The following is a 26,787-nucleotide window of genomic DNA, read 5'->3' as shown; positions in this document are numbered from 1 at the left end:
GGTCACTTTGTAACTCTGGTGTTCATAACGCTGAGGTTCTACTGTAGGCAAATTGTGGGAACACAAGACATCAAATGATGTTAGTGTTTTGCAAAACTGAAGGAGGTTTACCATTTAAAACTTAAACTGTCCTCTTTGAATAGTTTAAGATAATGCCTAAACTAACATTAAAGGCTAGAGCAGGCTTTCACTGGGGTAGCTGAAGGAAGTATGATAGGGTCAGTAACAGCCTTTATAGTTTTTGAGAAAAATTGATTGTTCCATATTTGACACATTAATTGAAAAATAAATAAAAATTCCTCCACTTGCCTGAAGACAAGACAGCTTAAATTTAACAAAAAGCCCCAAACCCAAATATAAAACTGTGCCATTGTGTAGTTTGTAATTCATGTAGCTGATTAAGGTTACCAAAAGGGCTAGTTCACTTTTCATTTGAGTTATTAATGGAATTGTTTTTGATGATTGATCTCCTTTCATGCGATCAGACTAATATTCAGGTATGTAGTATTTCAACATTGCTTTCATCACCATTGCTTAAGTTCTGGAATATCTGTTTTGTGTGTGTGCGTATGTATGGGTTTTTTTCGTTCATTTACGGCACATGTTCATGTTCCCTCATTCATCATTGTCTCACAGTGATATGGTAAAGCTCGTAGAAGTCTCCAATGACGGCGGGCCTTTGGGAATCCATGTAGTGCCTTTCAGTGCCAGAGGCGGAAGGTAATGTATTGTGTAAGATTTTAATCGAATCATAACTTGCTGTGTTTTATCTTGGCTGTGCTTACTCTTGTATAGGTGCCTGTAGGTTCTAGTTGAAATACCACGTTTTTTTTTTCAAGAGGAAGTTTTCCTGACTTAAAATAATTGAAACATTCTGCCACTCTTACTCACTCTGTACACTGTTGTACGAAGGCAGTACATAAGGGGAAGAAAGATGGCAGAATCTGTCCCTTAACTTATAATGGAAATTGTATTGTGACTTGATGGAAACTTGAATTGCAAAGATATGAATTATTTCCTTCAGACTCTCATAAAGTTATTTTTCCCCTTTAATTCAGGAGAGTATTTGTGCATCATTTCCCTCCTATTTACCAAAGTAGCAGCATTCTAAACCAGAGAATTCTACATCTACGTGCATTTGATCAGCAAGACTGAAAGAAAAAGAATTTCAGTCCTTGTAATATTAAATAGCATTCACTGTGTTGAAAGGAAAACAAGAAAGGCATACAGTATGGGGTTTTGAGGTGTTGGAGAAAGGCATGTATTCTCCACAACAGTCTTAAATTTCATTACGTGACAAAAGGCAAGAATTTCTTAAGTTCCAGAACAATGAATGCAATGCAGGTGATTTACATTATAATAACTTTCAGGATTACATTAGTAAACAGAACACTCCATTTATAGCATTTGCTTTGCTGAAGTAGAATTTTAGTATTTAGGATCCTTAATCGAAACATTAATGTATTCTCAGGAAAATTTTATTACTTTTTTACCAATCATTATTCACTGTGGGAGATTTAAAGCTTGTGGGCATACTGAAAAGGAGTCAATCTGTCAAGAATATAAGTAGGATTTTATTTTGGGGTGGAAGAGATTACCTTTATCTTTAAGTGTAATTACATTCACTATTTCTGCTTTTTTTGATGAAAAAGGACCAAACAATACATTTAAAAAAGTGTAATCTTAGGATGAAAAGGATATTATGTTCTTACAAGTCTGCCTATCCATCAGCAATTTTAGTTTAAATTGATTAGCAGTTTCCACGATATGCTATGGATCCGATGAAGTGAGCTGTAGCTCACGAAAGCTCATGCTCAAATAAACTGGTTAGTCTCTAAGGTGCCACAAGTACTCCTTTTCTTTTTATGAATACAGACTAACACGGCTGTTACTCTGAAACCTGTCATAGAAGCAAGTGTAATTTACTGTGTATCAGATATTTATATCAAGTGCTCTTCACACGATATACATTTTTTCTTCTACAATAGGAGGAGGAATATGGTTTTAAAAACTTTTTTTCTGATTATTATTTTAACCTTTATGCTTCAGTAGCTATACTGACATGTAGTACTGTGACAAAACTAATAATTTTGTTGAACTGAAGGCAACTTTCCCTGAGGATTTCAGGAGGTAAGAGCAAACTGTCATAATATGGTGACTCTCTCTTCCCGTGAGTGACCTGACCCTATCTTCAGTAAGTTCAGTCAGCAGATATGAGAGTGGTAATGTTTTAATCACAACCTCATAAATAAAGACAGGAGGTAATAGCATGCTGTGATTTTGCATCGTTATCTAGGCCATGGACAGCGCTGGAAGAGATGGGAGGGTCAGATCAGAATTGTTGGCTACCTCTTAATCAGGGTGATATTTAGTTTAATAAAGCTGTGTGGTTTTAAAAAAAAAAAAAAATCTCTCAAAACACACGTACTCTAGGTCTTCTGACATCTGTCAATCAGTTCTTTTCATGTAACCAACCCTCATGGAAAAAGTAGGGATTAGATCAACAATCCTTATAGGAATAATGAGGTTTTTATAAAAATTACTCTTAAAAACCTACCACATCTAATAATGAGTCAGTAAAAAGGATGTAATTCAGTGATAAGTTTTGTAAGATGGTTAAAAAATGTAGAGATTTTTCTGTTAAATTCTATAGGAATTTTCCACTCAGGAAGTCAGTGGAATTATAATAAAAATATCAGTTGAAAAGGCCGTGAGTTTACTTCTTGATTTTGTGCCTGCTGAAAGATAGGTGACCATAGTTATTAACTTGGATAAGCTATTGAATGGGTGCTCTCTAAGGGTATTGCTAATGAAAAATAATATGTTTAGTTTTGGTTATTCAACCAACTAATTTTTTTGATCATCTTTAATCATTAATACTATACTAGGGGAGCCCCGAAACGCTGGCTTTTACACTGAGGTGTACAGGCGATATTTCACCTGTAAAAATGAGTTTTATATTGTAATTTTTGTCACTTCATATTGAAATAATATTTCTTTTTCATGTAAAAAAATTCAGCCACTTCTGCAAGCACTTACTCATAGTAGTTCTTTACCATCAGTGGAATTACTTCAGTGAGTAGAGACTCGATTGGGGGTTGCAAGCTCGTAATATGGGTGTCAAGAATAAAAAGTAAAGTTTAAACTGTTTATATTGTACATAATGACTAAATAAAGTTGATTTATTTTTTAAGAATGCCAGGTATGTTGTGAAGCATCAAAGGCCCTGCATACAGTGTACTCTTCAGCTATTTCTCCTCCAGGAATTTTTGTTGTGTTAATAAAAGCAAATGTCCACAAAGTGTGCCACACTTTTTGAACTTGAACTTTAATAATTGGAAAAGAGTCGGAGATAAAGTTATGGATCAAACTAATTGACACATTGAAACTGACCAGGTTGTGTTTAATAATCCCCCCTGGATGACACATAGTACCAATAATTCTAGTTTGTGTTTCAGGAAAGTCTCAACCCATAATTCCTTGCATCTAAATTAGAACATGATAGTCAAAGTTTTCCCAATCCCCAGCTTCTTATGATTGCCTTATTTCTCTTTACAGTCTGTCTGCACTTTAAATTTTCCAGCTCCTTAATGCTGCAGTCCCTCTTGGCCCCAAAGTCTTTATAATCTCTAAATGCAAATGTTAGAATACTCTAGTGGTGATTTTCACAGGTCGCTGACCTCTGTCTTGTCTTCTTTCTCAGTCTACTTATGCTTAAGCTATTAAAACCCCACCATTTAAACTTCTAAAAAGAGAATGTACTAAAATCCAAATACTTCTTAGTTGACAAAAAACATATAAAACTCATAATAAATATATAAGCTTAACGTTGCAAAAGATTACATTTTGATTTATCCAAAGCAAAACTACTATGCAGTGACATTTAGTTATGTATTATGTATCTTACCATTTCTTTAGTATGTGAGCACAAACATGAATGAATTTATCCCCAGAACACTCCTGTGAGGTAGCTAAATATTACCATCTCGATTGTAAAAGTGAAAAATTGAGGCACCAAATGATTAACTGACTTGAAGAAGATCACATAAGTCACTGGGCCAAAATCCTTTGAATGCTAGAATAAGGCTTTATCCATAACACCAGTAGAACCACAACTCACACAGACATACTTGTTCAGCGGGGAATTTTGGAGAAGTTCTTTTTTAAAAACACGCCTTTAGAATAATTGAGAAGTTACTTGTAACATAGTGAGTATAGTCTTCATTGCTGTCCCCTTCAAATTACATTGTACTTCTGTCATACAGTAGAGCTAAGGTGTGGTTTGGAAGTCTTTTGAAAAGCTCACCCTGTTTTATGGGCTAACCAATATAGCATTTACTTTACCACGTTGTGATTGTCAGCTTTTGTGTTGTTCATAATAGTGCTATAAAGGCTGCATAAATCAGGTCAGGCCACTATACTGAGAAAAATTAATAGTTTTAGCTCTGAAGGGGACATAATCTCTTTCAGAAACATCCACTCAAACTGGACTAGATGCACTTTCAATGACACTTGCCTGTGTCTCAGTTGAGAGCTGAACTGTTGCATCTTCAAAGACTTATTTGTATGCATGTGTTGTTTTTTTTAAACAGAAGTGGCAAAGATGAATGGCGGGGAGGGCAGGAATAGTCAATTCATTAATTTTCAAAGGAGGCTGTGCTTGGTATTACTGCACTACTCAATAAAACAAACAAAGCTAATGACCACCCAAAAACCAGTTAAACATTCCGTTTGTCACTGACATAGTCAAGGTTTGCAGAGTGAAGGACAATGTGCTCCATCTATCAGTTATGCCTGTGTGTTATATCTGATAGGAATGCATGATCTTAAGTGACATGCTGCCTGCAATAGCCAAGAGCCTTATAACAAGCAGGGGTCAATTTGAACATTCTTGTGCTACTCAAGGAAATATTGCAAATCTTTAAAGTGCAGTTCTGCTTACTGAGGGCTTGTCTATTCCTAAAATGCTATAGTGACATAGTTGCGTCACTGTAGCACTTCAGTGAAGGCACTACCTATGCCAACAGGAAGGTTCCTCTCATTGGGGTAGGTAATCCACCTCCCTGAGAGGTGGTAGCTAGATCAATGGGAGAATTCTCCCATCGACATATGCTGTCTACAGCGGGTATTAGGTAGGTTTTACTGCATTGCTCAGAGGTGTGGATTTTTCACACCTCTGAATTGCCAGTTATATCAACCTTATTTCCTAGTGTAGATCAGGCCAGAGGGAACTTTTGGTGTATGTGTTCAGGTTGGGCTCAGCAAATGGACATTTAAAAAATATATATTTGGGGTTTTAGTGGCTGCCTATCTGGTGGGTTTGTTTATTAGTAGGGGTATAAGGCCTGGAGCAGCAGAGCACTGCCATTCTTTGAGCGGTTGCATGTGTGTATTTTACTCAGGTATGTGTGCCATCCGAGTGTTAGAGCCAGAGAGTTTTCTGCAGCAGTACACTTTGGGGCGGCATGTGTGCCCTGCACCTCCTCATGGCCCCTCTTGAGGCTACCTAAGGGCAGTGCCACCTTGAGCCCCCTCAGTTCCTTTTCACCGTCCGTGGCCTTAGTCAGAGCTTGCCATGCAATTTACCTCATGGGGATTTTTTTTCTTCTTAGTTAGCCAGTTTAGCTTCCTGCCTTATCTGGAAATAGAAGTTATTATCCATTAAATTTTATTTTATTTTATTTTTACTTTAAAGTTCATTTTTAATAGTTAGTTTCAGTGCTCTGCATACAGCATTCGCCAGGCTTTAAGCACTGCCTGTCATGTGACGTGTCTACCCCGAATAGTGACCCCCATACATTTGCCTCAGTGAGGGGCAAATTAAAGAGAGGTGCAGTATCTGCTCCTCTTTCTAGAAAAGATAGGCGATTTCCAGAGACCAGTGCCTCAAACACTACCTCGTGGAGCATGCCTCAGCCCTGGGTCCCTCAAGTGAGTGCCCTAGTTACCCACATGCAGTCTGCAAGTGCGGGTGTGGTCGTCTCTGACAGACCCTTGGACTCGGACTCTTCTTAGCAGAGAAAGAGGAATCAGTCTTCTTCTCCTTCCCAAAGGACTTGTCTACACTGGCAAGTTTCTGTGCAGTAAAGCAGCTTTTTGCACTCAAACTGCAGATGTGTACACACTGCCAAGCCACTTAGTGCGCAGAAATTCCTCAGCTGCAGCGCTGCAAAAAACCCAGCTTGATGAGAGTCGTAAGGCTATTTGCACCGAGGCTCCAGCGCTCTATTTCAGGTGTAGACATTTGATTGCTTTCTGCGTTGTAATTGGCCTCTGGAGCTGTCCCCATAATGACTCACGTGCCCGCTCTGCTCATAGTTTTGAACTTGGCTCCGCTGGAGACATGCGCCCCTCCCCTTTCAAAGCACCGTTTCTGACAGCCCTTGTGTGCTGTGCTGATCTGCCCCGGGACACAGAGCAAACCATGAATGTGGAATGCTCATGCTGTTGAACACAAAGGCAGGTGTGTGCATGTGTGTTAGAGAGTGCTGTGCAGAGACCCAGGGAGGGAGGTGGGAGCTGATGTTGGGGTTCCTCCCCTCCCCCAGGACTTGTTGCTTCCTGCCACTGTCTGAACTTACAAGACAGCATGCTGACACACTCTCTGTTCCCCGAAACACTGTCTCTCCCCACCTCCATACACACACACTCCCTGTCACACACTCCCCCCCACCACTTCAGTTGAAAAGCAGCTGGCAATGTAGTAGGATGCCCATGGAACAATGGGATTGGGAAACCTGCATCATGTGACGCTGTGCCTGCCCTATGAGGCATTGCAAACCTTTCCCAAAGCACCCTGCAGCCAGTTGCACAGTGGGATAGCTACCACAATGCACTGCTGTCTTTGCTGCTGCAAGAGCTGCTAATGCGGATGCGTTCCAGTGTCACAAGGAGCACAGTGTGGACACGCAACAATGGTTTAATTCTAGCGTTTTAATAAAAGTGGTATAAATTATGGAGCAGAAACTTGCCAGTGTAGACAAAGATTCAGGTACCGAGAGCAGAGCTGAGCTATGGACCTGGTACCATGGCGGGAAGATATTGGTACTATGCTGTCGACTGTCTGTAGGGAGACTGTTGATTCTGGTACCAGTGAATGCCATATCAGTGCAAGCATTGTTGGTAGCAACAACCCTTCAGACTTATGAGGCAGCAAAGGATTTGCTTTACTTTTCTGTACCAGACTCTCCTTTGGGGCAGGAGTCCATTGTGTTGTCAGCACCTCTTCCAGTACAGGGTCCGTCTGTCTCCTCAGCTATGGTGCAGAGACTCTGAGTGGCTTGTCCTCCAGTACTTTCTTTGGTTCTGGCGCACACGGTGTCACCACCACTACAGTCATTGGCCTCGGTTTCAGTTTCAGTCTCAGACTCTCTTGGCACTGTCAGCTTTGGTGCTGGACAATCACTGGCTTGGGTACCAACCCTTGCCACTGACTTCCCCTTTGATGTTTGGTTTTGTTGAAACTTTGCATTCATTCAAAGACTCTCCTGCTACCCTTCACTCATTAGTGATCTGTACCCCTGCCTGCAACAGCCATCACTATAGACCCTTGAAACAACAGTATTATAGGCAGTTTTTCTATCTGCCAAAGCCAGCATGATTTTTCGAGGGGGAAGCAGACATGACAGAGAAGGGGTTCTCCAACTCCAGTTTGAATCAGCATACGCGTCCTCAGTCAGCTCTCGGGAATCAGCCCATTTGACTTCCCCTTCAGGGACAACAATACAGAAGTTGGTGATCTTTCCCCCAACTTGGGGACAGATTGTCCCACTTCGTTGATTGCTTGGGAAGCCATAACAACAGACAAATGGGTCCTATGCACTTTGAGCCTGGAATATTCTATCCAATTTCTTTCCACATCACTTTCTCGCTCACCTACCTTGTACCTTTATAGAGACCGTCTCATAAGTCAGTGCTCCTTCAAGAAGTTCAGACTCTAGTTACGGTAATGGCCATACAAGTTCACTGTCACCATTGAGGAAAGGGACTTCAATCATGATAATTTCTGACCCAAGTCCAAGGGGGTCAAAGACCCATATTGGACTTTCAGAATCTTAACATGTTAATCAAATACATAAGATTTTGCATGATTTCCCTAATGTCAGTCCTTCCTTCCTTCCTTAGATTGCAATGACTGGTTTGCCACCCTCAGTCTCCAGGATGCCTACTTCCATGTGGCAATACTGCCAAGTCACGAGAAGTTAGTGAGATTCATTGTAGTGGGCCAACAACAATGAACAGTACTTCACTTTGGCCTGTCATTGGCATCATAGGCACCAACTCTGTGGATGCTCCAGGGCTGGAGCACCCATGGAAAAAGAATAGTGCATGCTCAGCAGCCCACTGGCAGGCCCTGCCGATCAGCTCCTCCCCCGCCCAGTGCCTCCCGCTCACCACTGATCAGCTGTTCAGCAGTGGGCAAGAGGTGTTGGGGCAGGGAGAGGGAGAAGCAGGGGCAGGAAAAGATGGAGCAAGGGTGGGGCACACTTGGAGGCGAGGTGGGGCCTTGGGGGTAAAGCATCCCCCAGGGAAATCAGAAAGTCGACACCTGTGATTGTCGCTATGTTTTCACCAAGGTGGAGGAAGGAAATTCATGTCTTCCTTTCCTTGGTGGTTGCTTAGTGCAAGTCAGATCCGAACATCGGCTTCTCCACCACATCCCATTTATCGTCCATAAATTTAGACCATATAAATCAAAGTCTGTGTCTTATAAGGTAGTATAACTTGGTCTGGATTTACTGTAATCTTTATCTATCTGGCCCTTCATGGTATTTTGGGAACCATGAAGAAGGGATCGAATAGCACAGACTGAACTATGAATTTCCTTATTTTTGTCATTGTAAATTACAACCTTAATATTACTTTGACAGATTTTGGTGTGTAAATAATCTCTGCATTTATATGAAGGTAGACACTGACGTACATAAAGTTCCCCTGCTGAAGAATTCTGATTGATTTTTCTGTTGCATGGTGCTCTTTTCTATCATATTTTTTTCATTTCCAATGTGTGTGTTAAGTCCCTTTTATGTTCCAAAGTTAACAAATCACTTTAAAATTTGTTGCCATTTTTTCAGTAAAGTTTACTCCTTTGTTTTGCTACTTTAGTTGTTTAAGATGCAAAGAAAACTGAAGCAATATCTGGTAGCCATTGTTTATACTGAAATTCCTTTATGCCAGACTTTATTTTTGCAGCCGCATGGGTGTGTTTTGTCTCCCCACTGGAGCATTGAAAATCCTCCCCATTTATTCTTCTAATTGATTCCCCATCCTCAAGGCCCTGCATTGTAGCCTTAATTCTCAAAGACACAAATGACTGGAAGAGCGTCCCTTTGCTGCCAGTCAGTCCCATTTCATCATCATCCAGATGGGCTGCTGTTGAGTAACTCAAGGCATTCTTGGTCTCACCGCCTTCTCCGGAAGGTTGTATGGAACCTCATCATTTTAGCCAATCTGAGAACTGAGAGTTCAAGAATGGAAAACAAGCTTGAGCCTCTGGAATGAAAATGTTGAGCACTATTATAACACCGCTAGGGTGGGGCAATGAAATATTTGAATATTGTAGGAAAGGTTTGGGTTGGTGTCCTCCTTTGGGCCTGTCAGCTATGACCATTTAATTGACTAGACAAGGCCTCACTTTCTAGTATGATGGTATTGCTTTTATGTTTTAGTGGCAATGTTCTGTGGCAATTTTCATCACTGCACAGCTTTATGTGTGCCAACGACCCTGTTATTTTTTTGTTTCAGAATCAGTAGTTGTTTTATAGAAATACTTTTACTCTAGTCATTGCCTTGTGTGTTAGTTATGTTCTTTAAACAGTTTTAGTTGACTATTTTAATTTGTGTCTCAATTGATTCAATTGAAACTGGATCAAAGTTAACAGGTGAATAACTTCAATGCGTGTGTGCAATGGGCAGTGATAGCTGAACCATATTCTGGCATATTCAGTGTAATGTTCTTATTACGCTCATGGTGTTTACACTGTCAGCTTTTATTAAGATAAATTATGATAATTCCCATACAGCTGGGTGGCAATTGTGGGGAGTTCACATTTTCAAAGAAGATCTCAGGCAATTTAGATGTCAGTAAAACATTTGTGCTTATTTCCAGTTTTATCATTCATTGTAATTTATACTTAGAAGTGAAATGTTAACATGTGTGGCTGAATTTGTTTTAATTGTATAATTAGGCTAATGAACCTTGTGGAAATATAGTGGTGCAAGTGTTAATATAATCAAAGCAGTTAAATTCCTAATTATATATCTAAACAAGTGTAAAGACAGAAGATCTCAGTGGTTTGCCATTTCTGCTCTCCCTCCCAGTTAAAATTAAGCTGGTGTAAAGCACAGCCTGGAGAGCAATTTTCATACATCATTGTAATTTCTACTGGGTCATAAGTTTGCAGAGTTCTTTGCAGAGCTTATAAGAAATTCAATCCCAGTCTTGGAGAGTTCCTAGGCTAAGGCCTTGTCTACACTGAGAAAATGTACAATGTTCTTTAAAATGTGAGAATTAGCCTGTTTTCTAGTCTGAGGTAGCATGTAGCATAGACAAGGACTAGTAATGTTTAAAAACATGTTATCTGGTTACAGTTAACCCCGTAGGGTTTAAAAATATATTTTTAAAAATAATTTGCCCTTTTACTTAAAATCATGTTAGTTAGAACCGGTTAATTAAGATGTTTTCTAACATGATGCATTTTCCTAGGTAGGAATATACCATTCATGTATATATTCTTAAAAAGAACTCCCTAAAATGGCACTGGTATTTCGTGTTTGTTTTTCCTCTAGATGCCAGCCCAATTGTGCTTGGTTTTCAGGTTTAAAAAAAAACACACAAAAAACTGAACAGTCAAGTCTGCAAAAGAGTCCTGGAATCAGAAGGTCAGGCAGGGTTCTTCCTTGTTACACATCATCACTAATATCCCTGGCCGAGCTGCAGAATATGTATGTGTTTACTATACTTACATGTGAACTACATCTATGCTGCAGAGCTCCATTGACTGGGAAGACTGGTGGTGGTCCTTGACAAGGAAAGAATCCAATTTATTTTGTAGATTCCACAGTAAGTCTGCAAAAAATCCTTTTACTTCTAAAATGAGCAAATGAAATGTGGAGTCATTGCAAGAATGAACATGAATCCAAACAACACCATTTTTAGAGTAACATTTCTGAGTATACCTCTACGTTAAACTACTGTTATGATGCAGCAACATGAGTGGAAATTACTATTAAAATTGTGTGGGAAACTAGGTTCTTGCCAAATCTTGGGGCAATTTATTCCATCTCTGAAAGAGTTGTATTGGAAAACATTCCTGAGTGTGTGTTTAAACTGTGATACAGTATTATGCCTTTTCCCAACATGCAAACTGTCTGTGTATGTAAAAAAGGGATGTGATCTCTAGTGCTTACAGCAGTTGATTAGAAACCAGGAGGATGCTGAGTTTAAATTTGACTAAGGCTAGTCACCCCCTTTTTGATCACTAGTAGAGCTGCTTGGAAAAAAATTGATGGAACTATATTCCATTGGAATATACCGTTCTATATAAATGAAATCCTTTGCATAATCTCATCACCATTCACCAACCTTTTGTTTCTGAGGGGGAAAAAAAAAGGGAGGGGTTCTGACAGTGCTGAAACATCCCAGTTTTTCCTTTTGAAATGAACTTTTGTTTTGATTTTTTTAAAATTTTGTATTATATATGCTAAAATTTTAAAAAGACAAAATTGAATGTAAACCTTTTGATTGGGCCCCAAACATTTTTAAAAACGTTTTCTTTTGTGGATTATTTAGAGATTTTCAACTTTTGTTCCTAACTGAAATGAAAACACATTTTGAAAACTGAAAATCCTTCACAGAATGGAATTTCTGTTCTCCACCCAGCTCTAATTGCTAGTTATGCCACTTCGGCTGTATGTTCTTTAGTCCATCCAGCTCTAATATTGGGTAAAAAGCAAGATCTCCATGAATGCCAGATGCTGCAACTGAGCTGAGCATTCCTGCATTAATAGAACTTGTAAGCTTTGTTTAATGAGAGTAATTGCAATTTTGACATGTAGTTTGTTTCTGTATTACATTATTTTACCAGTGGTTAGGATTAATAAGGTTTTTATTAGATTTGAGCGCTTATGTGGATAGGTTTCAGAAACAATGAATCATGCAGAAAATAAGATGTGTCCTATATTATCAGTAGGTTAATACAACTCCACTAGAAAGGATAACAATAGCAATCATTATACCAAAAAAAAAAAAAATAAAGTAAGGTGAAATTAATAGGTAACTAATCTCAAAATAAAAAGAAATCTATAAATACCTCAAGTGTTCTGGTGACACCAATAGCTATGAGAGTTTGAATAGGTTATAGTGTCACCATTACACTAAAGTGAAGTATTATTTATGCCATTATATACTGTAGGGCTTTATTTTTTAATTAAAATAGAAATAGAGGATCTTCTCCCTTAACAAAGCACATCTTGTGTGCCTTTTGATTGTATATAGGTATATGTTTGCCCACATCCTGATTTATACGTGGACCTTGAGCCCAGGCAAATGTACAAGTTGAGCCCATGCAAAAGTGTTGCTGGGGTGGGGGTGGGGGTGGAAGAAAGAGGTTCCCAAAGAGTTTATTAATAAGAGTTTCTTATTTTATAAGAAAAGGAGAAGTTGTTTTCTCTTTTGGGTGTGAAGGAATGTGACTTGCTGGGATCTGTTTCTTCCTCATCCTTGATCACTATGTGGGGTGTAGAGTATCGTGTACTTTGGACCCACTCTTGATGGCTCCTTTTTGAAGCTGTGAGTGGAGACGTCCCTTGAGGGCTGCATAGTCTTCTCAACTGTTAGGTATGGGGAGGAGAGCCAACTCCTTTTATAAAGTAAGGGAGGCACTGTGTATGGTCAGTATTTCCCTACTGTCATCCACCAATCTGTGCTGTGTGAACAGGGAGAGGGATTGATTTTTGGCTTCAACAGGTGCGGCTGTGCCACGCAACTGTGTTACAATCTGAATTGGGGATGCATCAGGGCACAGAATTTAGGGTGGGATTTTCAGCACTATTGTCCCAAACAAAATGCAATGATAAATTGTATGGACATCCATTTTAGGGACTAGCATAAGGCCCTAAGCACCACTTACATCCCACTTCAGTCCTATATTAGGACTTCATGGTGCACCTCTACACGAGGAGAATTTTATCAAAAATGTATTTTTTTTATCCTATTTGAACAAGTTGAATGTTTGTCAGATTTCAGTAAAAAAACAACCCAAGGGGGTAACAATAAAAATAATGCCCTTTCCCAGAACCCCACTTTTGGGCTGACAGACAGAATGGTGGAAAGTTTAATCTCCCTGAGATAATTTCAGAAAGCTTAATGAGTGAAAATGGATTGGTTTTTTAACAGCCTTAACTATAGCTTAGGCTGCATGGAAACTGTAATTATCGTGCAAAATGTTGTAATAAATGCATGCAAACTGTTTTAGCATTACTTTATATTTTACTTAGAGGAATAAAAGTATTTTGTGTAATCAACAGTTATGAATGTTATTTTTAGTGCTTTTCCCCAACTAAGAGACAGAACATCCTGGTAAAATTTTATTTTGTAATTACACACTATAATTTTAAAATCCCAGTGATGTGATCAAGACATTTTGCAATGAAGCCAAAGAAAAATAGATGTAATCAGGAGCTATTATTAAAGAGTTTTCTGTTTTACTGATTGTGACAGACAGGAATTGCTGTGTAATCATTACAAATACTGAGCTCTAATAATTTTATGAACATTGTGTGTGACCTAGGAGGTGAGATGAAGTTACTGTATAACTGTGGTTGTATATTAGAAATGCCTATATAACTGTACTGATCTAATTTGATAGGGGGCTGTAGAAAGACCAATGAGGAAAGAAACTCAGTAGAACTAGATATGGATACCCCAGAACACACTTGAAAGACAATGGAACAGTCTTTTAGTTTCAAGGATCCAGTCTCTCTCTCTTACCCACCAATTTTCAAGCCTTGTTTTTCCAAAGCTAGGAGCCTGGAGATGAAAAGAACACAAGGTGGTGTTCACTTGTTGGAAGTTGTCTGAGGAGACAGGTAGACTGGGAGAGGGAGAGAGAGAGCGAGCAAGACAGACAGATACTATGTAGAGGGAGTCAAAAGAAAAGTGGGCCTTCCCAGACTAGGCAATGGTAAGCCTAACGGAAAAGCTAAACATGTGTACAATCTGGGTTTTTTTTTGTTTTTAAGGTATGTTTTCACTGAAATGATTTTGTTCTAAGTAAATAGTTTCTTTAAGGAGTTTGGTCACTCTATTGACCACTGTCATTGCTCTTGGAGGGAACAGAACTGCAGGGTTTAAGCCAAAGTCTGACCTGCTGAGACAACCAGGGTTAGTACTAGGGAACTGCAGCCAGGGTCCTAGCTTGAGAATGGAGAACCACATGATTCCACCTGAAGCCATGTGACGACTAGAGGTGCAGTTCTCCTGGGAACTGAGACACTGATGCATCTAAATTATGCTAAGAATTTGGGAGATATTCTATATGGCTTCTTGGCAGAATAGCATGAATTAAATTTTAATCACTTGTTTGATAGTTTGCTGTTTTCATGTCACCTGTTTTCTGATGATAAATACATACTATCCCCATTATCTGTGTCCCCCCCCCCCCCCACACACACACAAGTAGCATCTTCACACCTCCAGAGTATTTAAAAATAGAAATATAAATAATACTCTTACTCTTTCTCTCTCTCTGTTCAGCTTTTAGGAGACGTAGTATGATTAGTTTTGTTTGTGTGGGGTATGTGTCTGTGAAGAACTTATACAGGGAAAGCTAAGTTAAAGACAGTACTTTTGCATTTGTGCCTGATTCAGCAAGGTACTCCAGTGTGTACATAACTTTAAGCATGAGAGGAGTCCCATTAAATTTCAATGTGCCGCCTCATTCGCTTCTAGGTATGCATTCTGCTTGAACAGTGTATATATCAGCGGGGTCTCAACCAAATTAACCGTCGTGCCCACTGCATATGCAGCTCTCTTATATGTTATGTAGGGCACATCCATACAATATGTATACTACCTGTATGGCCCTGAGGATTTCACATGGGCCGCAGCTGTGTGCTGACTGGGCCTCAAGTGGCCTGCAGGACGTGGGTTGAGAACCACTGGCATATATGGTCCTGTCTTTGTCATGCGGAAGTTAAGGTGGTGATTTTTAAAAAAAGTAAATGTAATGTGTGGATTGTCAGTCCTAAACACTGACTCAGTCTGCTTACTCATTGCCCTGTCAAAATATCACAACCCTGACCTGAAGGGGCATCTTTAATTATGAGAGGATAGTTTTAGGCTGGATGTTAGTTCACCTCTGCCTCTTTGAGAATGCCCGTAAGGGGGGCTTGGGCCCCTTGTGCAATACAGACTAGACAGAGGTAACCAGCTCATTGCTCACAGGCCATCAGAGTGTAATTATTTTTCATCTCTAGTGACCTAGACTAAATTTGACCTGGTTACTTCAGGGTAAACTGTCTACTTAAGTGGTGACAGGTTTCAGAGTGGTAGCCCTGTTAATCTGTATCGGCAAAAAGAACGAAGAGTACTTGTAGCACCTTAGAGACTAACAAATTTATTTGAGCATAAGCTTTCGTGGGCTAAAACCCACTTCATCGGATGCATGCAGTGGAACATACAGTAGGAAGATAGTCCACAAAGATAGACTACAAGCCGTCAGGAACAGTATCCCTGATAATGTCATGGCAAACCTGGTGGCTGAACTTTGTGACTTTGTCCTCATCCATAACTATTTCACATTTGGGGACAATGTATAGCTTCAAGTCAGCGGCACTGCTGTCAGTACCCGCATGGCCCCACAGTATGCCAACTTTTTTATGGCTGATTTAGAGCAACGTTTCCTCAGCTCTCGTCTTCTAATGCCCTACTCTATTTGTGCTACATTGATGACATCTTCATCATCTGGACCCATGGAAAAGAAGCCCTTGAGGAATTCCATCATGATTTCAACAATTTCCATCCCACCATCAACCTCAGCATGGACCAGTCCACGCAAGTGATCAACTTCCTGGACACTACTGTGCTAATAAGCGACGGTCACATAAACACCAGAAACCTACTGACCGCAATACTTACCTACATGCCTCCAGCTTTCATCCAGACCACACCACACAATCCATTGTCTACAGCCAAGCTCTAAGATACAACCACATTTGCTCCAACCCCTCAGACAGAGACAAACACCTACAAGATCTCTATCAAGCATTCTTACAACTACAGTACCCACCTGCTGAAGTGAAAACACAGATTGACAGAGCCAGAAGAGTACCCAGAAGTCACCTACTACAGGACAGGCCCAACAAAGAAAATAACAGAACGCCACTAGCCGTCACCTTCAACCCCCAACTAAAACCTCTCTAGCTCACCATCAAGGATCTACAACCCATCCTGACGGATGATACCTCACTCTCACAGATCTTGGGAGACAGACAGCCCCCCAACCTGAAGCAAATACTCACCAGCAACCACACACCACACAACAAAAACACTAACCCAGGAACCTATGCTTGCAACAAAGCTCGTTGCCAACTGTGTCCACATATCTATTCAGGGGACACCATCATAGGGCCTAATCACATCAGCCACAGTATCAGAGGCTCGTTCACCTGCACATCTACCAATGTGATATATGCCATCATGTGCAAGCAATGCCCCTCTGCCATGTACATTGGTCAAACTGGACAGTCTCTACGTAAAAGAATAAATGGACACAAATCAGATGTCAAGAATTATAACATTCAAAAGCCAGTCGGAGAACACTTCAACCTCCCTGGTCACTCGATTACAGACCTAAAAGTCGCAATATTACAACAAAAAAACTTCAAAAACAGAGTCCAAAAAGAGATTGCTGAATTAGAATTAATTTGCAAACTGGACCCCATTAAATTAGGCTTGAATAAAGACGGGGAGTGGATGGGTCATTACACAAAGTAAAACTATTTCCCAATACTTATTCTCCCCCCCCCCCACACACACACACTGTTACTCTCGCCGTCTTGTCAACGGTTGGAAATGGGCCGTCCTGATTATCACTACAGAAGGTTTTTTTCTCCTGCTGATGATAGCTCACCTTAATTGATCACTCTCATTATTGTGTGTATGGCAACGCCCATTTTTTATGTTCTCTGCATATGTATATATCTATATCTATATATCTTTCTACTGTATTTTCCACTGCATGCATCCAATGAAGTGGGTTTTAGCCCACGAAAGCTTATGCTCAAATAAATTTGTTAGTCTCTAAGGTTCCACAAGTACTCCTCGTTCTTTTTGTCTACTTAAAGATCACACTTCTGTTGCAGTTTTCTCCCTTACTGTTTTACAAGTAACAATAATGGATTTCTGTAACTCAAAGAAATCAGAGAATGTTGTTTTATTTTCTGTTTTTTCAATTGTTTTACTTAGGATGTAAACCCCAAGTAGGGTTCCTAAATCTTCTACTTATCCCTTCATTCTATGCTTGTCTTTTATCTGGTATATCATCAATTGTCACCCATGCAGTAGTAGTAGTAATGGCTGAGGATTTCTCTATTAACTGGAAGCGTTGAGGTGTGAATTAAACGTGCTGTGCCCTCCTTCAGTTGCCTTACTGAGAACATGCAGACTATCACCTTCGTGTTGCTGCCTGGAGCCAAACATGTAAGAGTCAGAAATCCAGGCTTCTTGCATCAACCTGCACTGTGATGTCAACTGAGATGTACTGGCTGCTCCTGCTTGAATTTTAAATGCAGACAGTATTGTATATTCTTATTTCAAAAAAGTAATGCCCTGATAGTCTTTTTTTTATGTAAGGGTGGATCCTAATTCAGGTAATGTTTATAAGTGATTTGGAACTTTGATATCCTGCTCCTGAACAGCTGTTTCTTTAGTTAAGTAGTACTGCTTTAAGCAGAGGGTAGGCTTAGTGATTATCATGAAAGCATATTAAATCGGGGACGTTATGTACTGAGGAAATATTAGATGTGTAATCATTTGTAATCTTAATGTTCCAGAACCCTGGGGTTATTAGTAAAACGACTGGAGAAAGGTGGAAAAGCTGAACAAGAAAACCTTTTTCATGAGAATGATTGTATTGTCAGGATTAATGATGGAGACCTTCGCAATAGGAGATTTGAACAGTAAGTGCATTTACTGTACAACTTACTGCTTTTTCTTTAATCTTTAACCATTGCTTATTGCAGTAATTTGAGGAAATAAAGCATTTAAAAACAAATTGTCTAACCTCTTTTTTATAGAGGAAAGAAATAGCTTACAGTTTTAGAGCATTTTTCTTTTAATTAGTCAAGCTACAAAACTACAGGATAATTACTGCCATCAGAATATATGTGACTTTTCAGTTGTCTGATAAATTATGCCTTGTTTCTTAAACATTATGAGCCCATTTTTTCTTCTTCACCAGATGATAAACTGAGCCTGGTTTTGTTTTGAAAAATCAGTCATGGTTCTTGTTTTTGTATATTTACAGTATGCAAGCTGCGTATATGAGGGCAACATGGAGTCCTGTATGTTTAACATTTTAAAACATTTGTGATTTTGTGTGTGTGAAAATAAGACACTGTAAACAAAGTAGCTGAAGGTTTCCTGTAGAAATTCGATTTGTAGGAGGCTGGACTTTGACGGAAGGCCAGAATGTTAAATCAAGAATTTTTTTTTTAAATGAAAACAGGTCCAAAAATCTAGAAAAGAAAGTAAATATTCATATCGCAGGGGGCGGAGGGCAGAATATATATATTTTTGAGGAATATATCATTAGATTTTTGTAAGAAGTAAATTTCCTTTCAGTATATAATATATTGTCAACTAAAGGAATGATGTCTTAAACCGACAGTTGTGCATTCGTTGTTATTTGTAATGCATTAGTTTCTATTAGTCCTAACCAGGATTGGGACACCATTGTGCAGAAGTATAGTTAAAAAAAAAATCCCTGTCCTGTAGAGCTCGTGTTCTAAGACAATGATCAAAACCCCATTGGTGTCAATGAAAAGACAAGACTCTCATTGAACTCAGTGAGGCTACTAATGGGCAGGAAATTAAGTATGAGTTTAAGTTTTTGCAAGACTGGGACCTAAGAAAACAGACAAACACATAAAGTGGTGCATGAATGTATTTATATTCCAGTTAAATGTTGACTGACTATTATCAGCTGAGCAATTTATTGTAGACATTTCAGAAAAAGAAGGTCCTGAGGAAGGTTTTGAGGGAGGGACTGGGACATATGAATGGGACATATGAATGGGACAATGTGGGGAAAAAACACTCCATTTTGTGTTGTAAGAAATTGCAATGAAAACCATATTTAGTTTCTGTCACCATTGCAATTATTGTATTTACAGATGCTGTTAATTATTTAATAAGCCACACAGAATAATTATGGTTTAAGTTGCTGCTGTGATATTTAGCGTGTACAGAACTTTAATGTATATTTAACGTATATTTAGTTTTTAAGAATTTTTCAGCTGTACTACGTGGCCCTATGGAAATAATCCTTAGCAAAAAGAAGCCATGGTAGACTAATGAACAAATTCAGGTTTTTTTCATTTGTTTCAGCAGTATGTCTGTCAGCTCATGTTGCTTAATTAACACCAGTAATTATGCTTGTAATGTCTTGTCGTCTGCCAGTCTTAATTTGTTAATTTTGTATTGATTCTGAAACCTAGAGCACAGCATATGTTTCGTCAAGCCATGCGTACGCCCATCATTTGGTTCCATGTGGTTCCTGCAGCAAATAAAGAGCAGTATGAACAGTTATCCCAAAGTGAGAAGAACATGTACTACTCCAGCCGGTTTAGCCCTGATTCCCAGTATATCGACAACAAGAGTATTAACAATGCTGGACTTCACACATTACAAAGAATATCTAGAATGAGTAACCAGACAGATCAAACAGACTCTTACTCACAGCTACCTCATAGTGTGAATTCATCAGGGAAACCACCATCGGGCCTGGCTCCATCACCTCAAAAAGTTCTTACCTCCACTACAAACAGTGGTTATAACACCAAAAAGATAGGGAAGAGACTTAATATACAACTGAGAAAAGGTAAGGAGCATGTTTCTGAAGTAATTTATATTGAGGATGTGTGTATATATAGTGTAATATGTGTGGACTTCTCTCTCTCTCTCTCTCTCTCTCTCTCTCCATGAAAGCCTAATGTAGTCTGTTGGCTTGAGTTTGGTATGGCCATATTACTCATAAGTGTTGAAGCAATGTGCAAATTATGTAAATTATCCCAAATAAAATGCCACAGCAACCCATCACGCATTCTGTATAGACAGCATATTTTACGGAAAGTTATTTTTGAAACATTTTGAAGAGGACTAAAACATTTTATTGGAAGATCTTTTTGTACCTCCCAACCTGTAAAGGCCAGGTGCCTTAGTTACTGTAAGTCCTATTGAAATGGGCCCAGTGGGAGAGGAAAAATGTAACTGGTAAATATTTTTTAAAACCTCCCCAAATTACTATATTCTGTATCTAAAAATTAAAAACTTCATGACTTAAGTCTAATATCTCAGCTCTACCTTCACTAGAAAGCAGTTTTGCACATCCAGTTGAAAATCTTGGAATTTCCTCTTTCGAATTATATAAGGCTGTTGTTTCTTACTCTGCAGGGTTGTGAGATATTCAGTCGAGATCACTGCCTGATATAACTGCTGATATTTCTCATGCTGAGCCTTAGGATACTGTAATTTGAGTTTGATGGTAATCAAGTTTTAGGGGAGCGAAACTACTCTATTTGTGTGTGCGCGTGCACATGCTTGTATTGTAATGTGTCTGGTATTTGCATATCTCTATATATGTATGCGCATATAGAGCGACAAGGTGGGTGAGGCAATATCTTTCATTAGACCAACTTCTGTAGGTGAGAGAGACAAGCTTTTGAGCTTTAAGCCACACCCCCCTACCCCACCTTGTCTCTCACATAATCTGGAACTGACACAGCTACAGCAACACTACATTCTTAGAGCTATATTTATTTATTTAGTGTGTACACAGTCGCCTAGCCAAGCAATGGCACTTTCAGTGGCGTGATGCAGTTCTTCTAGGCCACCGCTGAACCTAGTCAGCAGGCATTTCTCGACCATGTGTGTCGTCATCTGTGTGGTGCTGCAGCTGCACAAAGGGCTGTCATGAAGGCCCCAGCGATACTGGTTGGCTGCACAGAGACCTTGCTTGGTCCAGAACCTGTTCAGCAGGGACCATTGGCGATGGGGCAGGTCAAACCCAGGTGGGCAGATTGTGGGGTCGGCGATGAGGGACTGGCTGGGGATTATAACACATATCCATTCCTCTCGCCAGAGTGTTTCTGCCCTAACATCCTGGCGTGGCGGATGAGACCACAATGGGCGACATGATGGCAGACGTGCAGCTGGTGGTTAAAAAGATTATTGTGCAGCGGCAAGCTTGAGTTGGCGCATACTTTCTCCAGTAACTTGCCAGTGGCAACCTCTCATCTGATATAAGATGGGGCAGTATTGCTCAGAATTGGAAGCCATGGGTGTGGAGTTGGACGCTTAGTGCCGGAGATGATATGGATGGCGGCATGTAACTGCATATCCGCCAGTTTTGTGTGTGACAATCAGCTCCATACTGGTGCGCAGTATTCCACCACTGAGTACGAGGTAGCAATAGCTGACATCCACAAAGTTGGAGCACAAGCACCCTATGACGAATCTGCCTGTTTGCTAAGAAGATTATTGCGCGCCTTAACTTTAGCTGCTGTCTTCTTCAGGTGGGCTTGGTAACTCCAAGGTCACCTTCTGACCATTCAGATAGATATTCAGTTCTCGAGTTGCCCTGGCGTGATGAAGATGGAAAAAGCTGCAGACTGTTTTTATGATGCTTGGGTGGAGGCGCCAACTCTTACAGTAGTCAGCTAACTATGGTCATGTCCCGGTTTAAGGTGGCATCAAGCTTGTGAAACATCTGGGCCTGGGAACCGCAACAGATGTTGTCTGCGTAAATGAACTTTCGTGACTCTGTTGTTGACAGGTCATTGATGTAAAGATTGAACAGGGTTGGAGAAAGCACAGAGCCCTGGGGTAACCCGTTGCTCTGTCGTCTCTAAGCACTCGTCTTCTCCTGCACATGGACTCTGAACTGCCTATCGCGGAGGAACAGTTCAACAACGCCTATGACCCAAGGTAGCAGGACCTGTGATACCTTCACGAGCAGGCCAGTGTGCCATACCATATCGTACATCGCTGTTAGGTCAATGAAAACAGCACCTGTTTTCAAGTTTCTTTGGAAGACATTTAAACAGATGTGGTCAGCACGAGTACTTGGTCGCAAGTGCTACGGTCTCGGCGAAAGCTGGCTTGGTCAGGGCGCAAAATTCTCTCCCTGTTGGGTAATATGCACTGAAGGACCAAGTGCTCCAGTGCCTTGAAGCACACCAACAATAATGATATGGGATGACAGCTTGATGTTTGACTTCGGTCCTTTCCAGGCTTTAGGAGGCCAATGACTTTTGCGGTGCACCATATCTTCAGTGATATATCTTCACTGGTGATCTTGGGGAAGAATTTCACAAGCCAAAGCTGAGCACAGGGGCCAAGGTTTTTCAGGAATTGTGGAGATATGTTGCCATAGCCCACAGCTGTTCCACATTTGATGCTACCCAGTTTCTGTTCCAGCTCTGTTCCAGCTAGTGGTTCTGGGTAGCTTCTGATGTACACGTTTAAACATGCACCATTCGTTCCTCAATTGTCTTCGCACCTGTTTCTCCAAAGGTGTTCTGGCCACTTTAAGTAGGTGTCTGGCTACCTGGTTGGGTGTCACTGAGGGTTGGCAGAGTGCAGGTGGCTGTTGCGCTGCTCCATGGTGTTGGAGCAGACTGCAACACTTGCGGCTGGAGTGGGTAAACCTCATCCTCTCGGTCATCTCCTCCTGTCTGGCTCGGCGAGCAATGTCCAATGATTCGGTCAGGTGGTCAGTGACATCTGGGTCACCAGATGCCTCATAATTCTTGAGCAAGGCTGCACTCTCCACTTTGAGACAGGGGATGTAGACCAGTTGGGAGGGATAGCTCAGTGCGGGGAGGAGGGGCAGGAGGGGAGAGATAGCTCAGTGGTTTGAGTATTGGCCTGCTAAACCCAGGGTTGTGAGTTCAATCCTTGAGGGGGCCATTTAGGGATCTGGGGCAAAAATTGGGGATTGGTCCTGCTTTAAACATGGGGTTGGACTAGACGACCTCCTGAGGTCCCTTCCAACCCTGATATTTTATGATTCTGTGAACTGTGTGGGATGGCTCTGCAGGCTGCTTTGTAGTAGCACCACAGAAGTGATGGTAAGTCTCATTTACTGAGATATGCTGGGCTGGTATTGTCACCACACTCTTCATAGAATCATAGAATCATAGAATATCAGGGTTGGAAGGGACCCCAGAAGGTCATCTAGTCCAACCCCCTGCTCAAAGCAGGACCAAGTCCCAGTTAAATCATCCCAGCCAGGGCTTTGTCAAGCCTGACCTTAAAAACCTCTAAGGAAGGAGATTCTACCACCTCCCTAGGTAACGCATTCCAGTGTTTCACCACCCTCTTAGTGAAAAAGTTTTTCCTAATATCCAATCTAAACCTCCCCCATTGCAACTTGAGCATTTCAAGATACTCTGAGCATTTCCCTGTATTTTTCCCAGTCAGCCTTTCGGAAGTTCCACCGCTTCTTTTTGGAACTCTTGACAACTGGGAGTAGTAGCCCAATGTAGATCAGCGACGGTCTGTTGGCTGCGTGGAAAGTTATCCAAGACTTGGCATGTTGCTGGCAGAGGATGGCCATGAACTGAACTGACCCATCACAAGTCAAGAGAGTAGTCGCAATCCCATCTAGAAGAATGAAACGTGCCTCACTGCTTAGTATCATGGATACAGGCAAGATCATTTCGAGATGCCCAGTCTGCAAGTTTAGAGCTATATAAATTATGTAGCTTGTGTACTGCAGTCACCATTAAAAGTCGGTATTTGCAAATAATTACCACCCAGTCATTTTTAAAATATTAGTTATTTCATTATACTTAAAATAGGAACTGATGTGTCTCAGATGCCACTGTGTTGTAACTGTTGGCAAATGATGAGTTTTTAAATGACAATGCATGCCACAGTCTTTGAGTGAGTCAAGGCAAGGTGCACTGCATTCAGTATGAAGAAATGACATTGGAAATTATACGGCAAACAGCCTACCACTGTGACAGAATATGCTATATCTACCGATTCTGTTAACCTTTCACATGAAGGCAAAGTTTATTTGTTTCACATTAGATTTTTGTTAATTAATAAAAATGATTTTCTTAAAAGGAGCTGATGACAGAGTATCTTGAATGGTAGAGATTACTGTGGCTTCATAATAACCAGGATAGCAGTTTTCTTTCTAAAATTACGCCCCCTTTTCTGTGAACTTCTGATGAACTACCAGATTGCTTGTTTCTGGTTACTGAATTTTAAGCTCTACAAACTTGGATGACATAAGGCTGAATTGACAGTTTGCTTCTGTTGTTGATGCTCCTTCAGAAATACTTAAGGCCATCAGCTTAAGACAACTTGGTTGGAAAAATGTTGTTATTGGCCGAGTAAGGAATTGCTGTACTTACAAAAATGCCCCCAGTCACTACACTGATTTTTTGTTCTTTAATGGAATGGATAAATAGGAAGCCAATGAAAATATCACTGGGACATAATATGCAAACATCTAATTTTCTCAGCCAGGGGTGAAAATATGTATGTTTCACATAGCTTGTAGAACATCAACAATAATTATGATAACATAAATGTTGGCTGGAGGAAATAATTATTTTGTCACAAAGCAATCTTGATGCCGAAGATGTTGGGGAAAAAAAGAAAACAGGAACATCAGTTTTTAATTTGCTAAAGCAGAGATTCTCAAACTGTGGGATGTAGCTCACTTCCTGGTGTCCTGTAGAGAGCTGGTTGATCACATGATGCCAACTTTTCCCCTGACTTTCCACCTATAAATACTACATTAGAGACAGCAATAATTACTGTAAACATTTTCCGAATATAATTTAGACATGTAAGCAGTTGCTGTAAATGCTGAGCTCATGAATGGGAGGGGAGACGTGAACCACGTGATGGGAAAGGGTGGAGATCCTCAAGGCAATCTGGCTAGGAACGTGGTCCATGCTGTAAAAATGTTTGACACCCCATGTACTAGTGAATCCTGTTTTAATGAATTTTCAGATAAAAGAAAAAATACGAGTACCCGTACTTAATCAATTTAACTTGATTTGACAAAAAATGCCTCTAAGTTCAGACTTTAAAAACACAACCTAAAACATATATCAGAGGTGTTCTGTTTTATTTCTAATAGATTGTTTTTATAAGAAGAATTGCTATGTAAAGACAGCATGAGTCAAATTATAAACAGACACACAATAATTTCGCATATTTTGTTTTATGCATGCTAACCTAGGATAGAATGCATGCATACAGAAAGGATTCCTCGTTATTCATTCTTCAATCTCCTCTGTAGAAAGATGTCTTCCCATCCTGATTTTCATTTGATTAGTCTGAGAACGTAAATGTGGAGCAACAAATGAAGCAAAGTGCTTAAGTATACCCCCAAGTAGTTTATTATAAATGAGTGAAATAGGGACATTGATTTTCTTTGATTATTTCTAACAAAAGACATTGTAGTAAGAGGTTTTATAGAAATATAACAAATACATGTTCTTTGAGGCTAACAGATAGCAGTTATTCACCAAATAACATAGTTTGATTAAAAATTCCTTGTGGAGTGCCTTAAAGCATATACATACTTATGGCTTCAACTTGAAATTCACTTCTGATTTAATCAGTGTATTCTAGATGATGTAGTATGGGTGAATTGACTCCTCAACATAAAGAGAGAGACCTTTATTATAGCTGTGTTTTTACGTATTGTGTGAGCTATGTCAAGTAAAATGACATACTAGGACAGCCCTGTAGTACTTGCCTCCATAATTATGATTTCTTAATATTTATTGCCATTTTGGCATTTTCAAATAACCTGATCTTTCACAGGCATTAGCTGCTTAATAAAGTCAGAAGAGAAGGTCAGTAATATGTTTCAGTCAATGCAGAATGTTTGTTGGCTTTTCTAAATGAAAATGGATATCTATTTATCTTTCCTTAAAGGTCAGGCCCTGAACTTTTAGCATACAGATGTAGGGGTTATTGCTGATATTCTAATACTATTGAGGCTTGAACTGCAGTCACTCTTCATAGTTCATACAAGTTAAGACAGCTTGAGGAGTGACAACTGGCTTGTATTTTTTATTTACATTTTACTGTATATCATATTTTATAATAAACCTAAACAAGAAATGAAATAGAGAAAATTCCTCCCAGCTGACAAGTAGAGAGAATAAGGCCACTTATACAACACTCACAATCAGGCCAAACTTTGATCTCAGTTACACTAGCAGAGACCCAAATAAACTCCTTTTGACAAAACTACTCTGGATTTAAGTCAGTGTAACTGAGAAAAATCTGGCCCAACCTTTATAAATAATGTACTACAAACAAACCAAAAAAAAAAAAAAAAAAAAAGATGATTCCAGGAGTTTCATATGTTCATTAGCTTGTAACATTTAGCTCAATAGTCCCTAAAGCATTCAAGGTCCCTGCTTTCAGTCAGGCATCACATCACTCAGAGTTCAAACACACTAGTCTGGAAACAACATGGAGTATTTCAAGACTGCTGCGGACTAGAATAGCTTCACATCACCTGA

The 26,787-nt window shown here is 39.9% G+C and overlaps 1 protein-coding gene across 16 annotated transcripts in view; it reads left to right on the top strand.

The window, feature by feature from the left end:
- Window positions 1-26,787, top strand: part of PARD3 (par-3 family cell polarity regulator) — a 645,228-nt gene that overhangs the window by 371,059 nt on the left and 247,382 nt on the right. For 15 of the 16 annotated variants that reach the window (XM_043541461.1, XM_043541458.1, XM_037890968.2 and 12 more), the window contains 3 exons: window positions 637-720; window positions 18,055-18,180; window positions 19,720-20,102. In XM_043541461.1, the coding sequence (XP_043397396.1) occupies window positions 637-720; window positions 18,055-18,180; window positions 19,720-20,102 (593 nt within the window). Of the gene's footprint in view, window positions 1-485; window positions 498-636; window positions 721-18,054; window positions 18,181-19,719; window positions 20,103-26,787 lie in introns of all 16 variants that reach the window. The other variant, XM_043541455.1, reaches the window with a different exon arrangement.

Source organism: Chelonia mydas, chromosome 2 (genome assembly GCF_015237465.2).
Source record: "Chelonia mydas isolate rCheMyd1 chromosome 2, rCheMyd1.pri.v2, whole genome shotgun sequence".
In the NCBI taxonomy this organism is placed as follows: Eukaryota; Metazoa; Chordata; order Testudines; family Cheloniidae; genus Chelonia; species Chelonia mydas.
Note: the sequence above shows the minus strand (reverse complement) of the source record. Positions and strands in the feature narration are given on the sequence as shown.